Raw genomic sequence first — 7,044 nt, 5'->3', positions numbered from 1 at the left:
GAAAGAAAGAAAGAAAGAAAGAAAGAAAGAAAGAAAGAAAGAAAGAAAGAAAGAAAGAAAGAAAGAAAGAAAGAAAGAAAGAAAGAAAGAAAGAAAAAGAAAGAAAGAAAGAAAAAGAAAGAAAGTAAGTTAGATGATAGATAGAGTGTTGGTTTTGTTTCTCTGTAGAACTCTATTACAGAAGCAGTGGCACATGGTAAGGACACAAGAGATATTGAGTGTAATCATGCTGTTGTTCTTACAATAACCCCCAACTTCAGCCCACTCACCAGCACCACAGAAGGGGCTGGGCTCACCAGATGGAAGACCTCTACCTCCATAGCCCAAGGCCTGAGCTTGCTGATCCTCAGGGCTCCCACCCCCACCTCCTGGACTGTCACAGCTGCAAGAAGTTTGGCTTTGTTGCTCCAAGGTAGCACCCTCCAAAAAGCCCTTATTCTCCTCTCTCTGGTTTCCATACTTACTTCTTCAGCCTCCCCATTTTCCTGCCCATCAAATCTGGCAAAAGAAAGGGTCTTATTTTCAAAGTGACTAATGGTCAAGAAGGGATGGTAATTGGGTCTTTGTTTTCAATATGGAAAGGAGAAAATATAGGAAGTGCAGATAAACAAGTAGGCAAAATACCATCCAAATCTACCATTCAGAGAAAATGGAAAGTTTGTGTTGGGATGCCAACTTCAGATAGGGCAGGAATGACCTTATAGTAAGCAAGACCAGAAGGACAGAGAACTGGATGACAGTTGTTCATATTAGGGCTCTATCTCTCTCTAGTCCTTCTTTTGGTTCCCACTCCCCACTCTGGCCTTGAAGTATCTGAATACTTCTTAGTTGGACAATCCCAACTTTTGTCCCACTCCACCTCCACTTTATGAAAAATCATACCACACCAAAGATGTTCGAGATGTACTGCATGCTGAACTGCTGGCTCTTGGGTGGCCAGTACTGCAAGAAAGTGTCCACATCCATCTGCAGTTGCTTCTGCTCCTCCTCCCCAAAGTGCATCACATGGTTCTGCAGATCATCCACGGAGACCAGGCAGCCCTCTGTGAGCCCAGTACCCTCTCTTTCCACCCGCCACATGATGCGTGCAGCCAGCCTGTGGAGAGGGACAATGTTAAGGAGGCTACACCGCATTCATTCATTCTACGAACAATTACTGAGTGCCAAATACCTGTCAGGTACAGTGTCAGGCCCAAGATTCTAGACAGATAAAATTTCTTCTATCATGAAGCTTCTTATAGTGGGGGAGACATGTTAAAAAGAACATTTAGGTTAACTATAATTACCATGTTTTGAAAGAGCAGGCAGGAAGGCAAGGTTGGTAAACACTGCGCTTGCCTCTTCTCATGACCACGTTAAAATACATCTAAATTATAGAACAATCAACCCGGAGAACATCTAAGACTAACTGAACAGAAGTCCTACAACTGAGGATATAAAGAAGAAGCTACATCAAGACTGGTAGGAGGGATGGAGACATGAAATGGGCTGGCCCCACACTTACGTATGGCAGTTGAGAAATGGGAGAGATGCCTCAGCTTTGGAGATTCTCTCAAGGAGTGAGAAGTCCCAGCCCCACACCAGGTTCCCCAGCCCAGAGAACCAGTGCCAGGAAGAGGAGCCCTCATAATATCTGACTGAAAAACATGGGATTCCATCTGTCAGAGAGAGATAGAAGGCTGTTGGAAACCCAGGCATCCACCCAAAGGGCCTGAGCACAGACTCACTCATTCATAGGCACTTACTCAGGTCTCCGGTGAAGGGACAGCAGCTTGAGAGGTGCCAGAGACATACAAGGAGAGACTGAGTTGTATGGCTTCATAGTGAGGGCCGAAGGTACAGCCATGATTGTCCTTGTGTTGAGCCATCCTCCCATGCAGCCTATGTGAGGGCTCCACCATTCCTGTGTTGAACCCTTTCCCCACACAACCAAATATGTATGTCCATTGGCCTGGTAAAATCTGCCCACTCAGACCTGGTGATCCCCTGGAATCCTGCCCCACTGAATTTGCATACCACTGGAGGCACTGTTGGCAGCAGGCAGCCAGCCGGGGCCCACAAACTGCAGGAGGCTCTTTCAGTAGCAAGGAGCTGGCCTTGGCTCATGCACCACCTGAGACACATTTGCCATTGGGCAGCAAGCCCAGGCCTCACTGCAGTCTTTCTGAGACAACTGTTGGAGGTCCCCAAACCCAGACAGGCAGCAGCTGGCCTTGGTGTGCTCTGAGCCTTTTGCTGAGTGTCCCCAGTCCAGGCATTGGCACCAAACCTGAATCTGCATTAAGCTGGTGAACACCACTAACCACCCTTCCCACTCCCCATGAATCCCTGAGACTCTACCACACCCAACTCACATACTGCCAGAGGCTCTTTCAATGGCTGAGACTTACAGGCACCCAGCAGGTGGCAGCGGTCCTCAGGGTGCCCTGAGCATTTTGCTGAGCTGCCCAAGTCTCAGTACTGGTGGCAACCAACCTTGGTTCACAGCGTGCCTACTCCCACAAGTGTCCAAGTCCAGCAGAGGCAGCAAGGAACTACAGATCATTTTGTAGCTTTACCAGGTAGCCCCAGCTGGTGACAGGTAATGGCTGACCATGGACTGCATAAGAGCCCCTCCCAAGAGGCCCCAGAACTGATACACCTGGAGGCCAGCTTCAGACAACAGCAGAGCACCACCCAATTAGCTCTACAAGCATCACACCCAAAGGGTGGTCTGGGCAAGCACTAGAGCCCACTACGGTGAATCTCACTCCACAGGGTAAGCTTCCTTACAGCAGCTTATAGGCTGTGATCATGGCCAATCCTCACAGACAGTCAGTCTGAGGGTCATTCCCATTCACTGACATGCCAACAGAAAGCAAGGCTTAGCTACAACAGAATGGCACACACAATCCACACTAGGGACACTCCTGAAACATCAGGCTCAAGGTGATCAGGGAGACGGAGCCACTGGGCCCTACAGGCCACCTACTACCTAAGGCCACCCTGTCAAGAGTAGGAGACATAGCAGATCTACCTAATACATAGAAACAAACACAGAGAGGTAGCCAAAATGAGACAAAGAAACATGTCCCAAATGAAAGAAAAGGACAAAACACCATAAAAAGAGCTAAATGAAATGGAGGCAAGAAATCTACCAGATACAGAGTTCAAAACACTACTTATAAACATGTTCAAGGAATGTAGTAAGAACTTCAACAAAGAGATAGTAAGCATTAAAAAGGTCACAGCACTTTTTAAGCATTAAAAAGTCAGAAATGAAGAATACAATAACCAAAATTAAGAATACACTAGAAGAATCCAACAGCAGATTAAATGAAGCAGAAGATCAAATCAGTGATTTGGAAGATAAAGTCTCAGAAAACACACAATCAGAAAAGAAAAAAGAAAAATATCTTAAACGAGGATAGTTTAAAGGACCTCTGGGACACCATCAAGTGTGCCAGAAGGAGAAGAGAGAGAGCAAAGAATTAAAAACCTATTTGAAGTAACAATAATAGAAAACCTTCCTAATCTGGTGAAAGAAATAGACCTACAAACCTAGGAAGCACAGAGTCTCAAACAAGATGATCCCAAAGAGGCACAAATCAAGACATATCATAATGCCAAAGGTTAAAGACAAGCAGAGAAACTTAAAAGCAGCAAGAGAAAGGCAGTTAGTTACCTACAAGGGAGATCCCATAAGACTATTAGCTGATTTCTCAACAGAAACGTTGCAGTCCAGAGGAATTGCCACAAAATATTCAAAGTGATGAAAAGCAAAGACCTACAACCAAGACTACTCTACCCAGCAAGGCTTCAATTTAAAATTGAAGGACCGATAAAGTGCTTCCCAGACCAAAACAAAAGCTAAAGGAGTTCATCACCACCAAGCTAGTATTATAAGAAATGTTGAAAAGACTTCTTCAAAAAGAAGTGGGAGAAAAAAAGAACATAAATGTAAATAATAAAATGTAAATAACTACACATCTATCAATAATCACTTAAATGGATTAAATGTTCCTATCAAAAGATATAGTATGGCTGAATGGATAAGATAAACCAGACCAATACATATGCTGTCTACAAGAAACACACTTCAAATTAAAAAAAACCACACACAGACTGAAAGTAAAAGAAAGGAAAAAGATATTTCGTGCAAATGGAAATTTTAAAACACTGAAGTAGCAATACTTATATCACACAAGATAGACTTTAAAACAAAGGGTTTAATAAGAGATAAAGAATGACATTACATAATGAAAAAATGATCAATCCAACAAAGAGGATATAACTTGTAAACATTTATGTACCAAACATAGGGGCACCTAAATATATAAAGCAAATACTGACCAACCTAAACGGAGAGACTGATAGTAATACACTCATATTAGGGGACTGGAACACTCCATTGACACCAATAGACAGATCTTTCAGACAGAAAATCAACAAGGAAATAGCATCTTTAGATAACACACTTGATCAGATGGATTTCCTTGATATTGGATTTTCTTCACTGCAAAGCAGCAGAATATACATTCGTCTCAAGTGCACATGGAGCATTTCCCAAAATAGACCACATGTTAGGACACAAAACAAGTCTCAGTAAATTTTAGAAAACAAATCATATCAAGCATCTTCTTTGACCACAGTAGAATGAAACTAGAAACCAATCACAAGAAAAATACTAAAAAATACACAAACACATGAAGGCTAAATAACATGCTACTAAACAATGAATGGGTTAATAATGAGATCAAGGAAAAGATCAGAAAATACTTTGAAATAAATGAAATAAAAATACAATGACCTCAAATTTATGGGACACTACAAAAGCAGTTCTAAGAAGGAAATTCATAGCAATACAGCCCTGTCTCAAAAAGGAAGTTTCAAATCAACAATTTAACCTTACGCCTAAAAGGGACTAGAAAAAGAAGAACAAGAAAAGCCTAAAATGGGTAGAAGAAAGAAAATAATAAAGATCAGGGTGGAAATAAACAAAATATAGTCTAAGAAATCAATATAAAAGCTTAATGAAACCAAGAATTGGTTCTTTGAAAAGATAAACAAAATTGATAAACCATTAACCAGAGTCATCAAGAAAAAAAGAGAGAGGATCTGAATAAATAAAATCAGAAATGAAAGCAGAGCAGTGAAAATTGACACCACAGATATACAAAAATTATAAGAAAATACTACAAGACGTGGTTCCATAGTGTAGTGGTTAGCACATCTGCTTTACACAGGAGGTCCTGGGTTCGCACCCCAGTAGAGCCACAGTCCATGATCTACGGCCATGTCACCCTGAACAAGCCTGATATCTGATCTCAGAAGCTAAGCAGGGTCGGACCTGGTTAGTACTTGGATGGGAGACCATCTAGGAAGACCAGGTGCTGTAGGCATAAATAATAATAAATATAAAAAAAGAAAGAAAGAAAATACTACAAATAGTTATATGCCAACAAATTGGACAATCTGGAAGAAATGGATAAATTCTCAGAAACATGCAATCTTCCAACACTGATTCAGGAAGAAACAGAAAATCTGCGCAGATGGATTATTACAAACTAAATCAAGTCAGTAATCAAAAACCTCCCTACAAACAAAAGTCCTGGACTAACTGGCTTCAAAGAAAGATTAACGCCTATCCTTCTCAAACTATTCCAAAAAAATTCAAGAGGAAGGAAGGCTCCCAAACTCATCTATGAGGCCACATTACACTGATTTCAAAATCAGACAGAGATATTACAAAAAAAAGAAAATTATTGGCCAAGATCTCTCATGAATGGACATGCAAAACTCAACAAAATATTAGTAAGCTTTATTTAGCAGTACATTAAAAATATCATATACCATGTGGTATTTATTCCTGGGATGCAAGGTTGGTCTGACATTTATAAATCAATTAACGTGATAAACCACGTAAACAAAATGAAAGATAAAAATTATATGACTATATAAATAGATACAGAAGAAGTATTTGACAAAATCCAATGTCCATCTATGATAAATACTCTCACCATGTGAGAATAGAGGGAACACATCTCAACATAACAACAACCATATATGACAAATACAGCTAACATCATACTCAACAATGAAAAGCTAGAAGCTTTTTCTTTAAGATCGGAAACAAGACAAATACGTCTATTTTCTTCACCTCCGTTCAACACAGCATGCAAATCCTAGCCACAGAAATCAGACAAGAAAAAAAATAAAGCCATCCAAATTGGAAAGAAAGAAGTAAAACTGTCATTATTTGCAGATGGCATAATACTACATTTAGAGAACCCTAAAGAGTCCACCAAAAAACTATTAGAGTTGATAAATTACTTCAGTAAAGTAGCCGTTTACAAAATCAGTATTCAGGAATAGGGTGCATTTTTATATACCAATAATGAACTATCAAAAGGAGAAATTACGAAAACAATCCCATTTACAATTGCAAAAAAAAAAAAAGAAAGAAAGAAAAGAAAACCTAGGAATAAATTTAACCAAAGATCTGTATTCATAAAATTATAAAAAATTAGAAAAAGAAATTGAAGAAGATACAAATAAATGGAAACATATACTGTGCGCATGGATGGAACAATTAATATTGTTAAAATTACCACAATATCCAAAGCAATCTATAGATTCAGTACAATCCCTATCAAAATACCAATGACATTTTTCCTAAAATGTATATGGAACCACAAAAGACCCCAATTAGCCACAGCAATCTCAAGAAAGAACAAAGTTGGAGGTATCACACTACCTGATATTAAACTATACTACAAGACTATAGTAATCAAAACAGCACGGTACTGGCATAAAAACAAATATATAGATCAATGGAACAGAACAGAGAGCCCAGAGATAAACCCATGCCTATATAGTCAATTAATCTATGACAAAGGAGGCAAGAATAACAGCAAGGTAAAAAGAGTCTCTTCAATAAATGGTGTTGGGGAAACTGGACACATATGTGCAAAAGAATGAAACTGGATCTCTTTATTATACCATATACAAGAATAAACTCAAAATAGATTAAAGACTTAAATGTAAGACCTGAAACCATAAAAC

General features: G+C 39.7%; 1 protein-coding gene and 1 pseudogene across 2 annotated transcripts in view; one reads left to right on the top strand and one right to left on the bottom strand.

The window, feature by feature from the left end:
• Positions 1–7,044, bottom strand: part of SMYD1 (SET and MYND domain containing 1) — a 62,968-nt gene that overhangs the window by 24,996 nt on the left and 30,928 nt on the right. For both annotated transcript variants that reach the window (XM_011375265.1, XM_011375266.1), the window contains exon 3: positions 883–1,096. In XM_011375265.1, coding sequence (XP_011373567.1) covers positions 883–1,096 — 214 coding nt within the window. The remainder of the gene's footprint in view (positions 1–882; positions 1,097–7,044) is intronic.
• Positions 5,266–5,381, top strand: LOC111729562 (annotated as a pseudogene).

This window comes from Pteropus vampyrus, unplaced genomic scaffold, assembly GCF_000151845.1.
Source record: "Pteropus vampyrus isolate Shadow unplaced genomic scaffold, Pvam_2.0 Scaffold269, whole genome shotgun sequence".
Classification (NCBI taxonomy): domain Eukaryota; kingdom Metazoa; phylum Chordata; class Mammalia; order Chiroptera; family Pteropodidae; genus Pteropus; species Pteropus vampyrus.
This window is presented reverse-complemented; position numbering and strand designations above follow the sequence as displayed.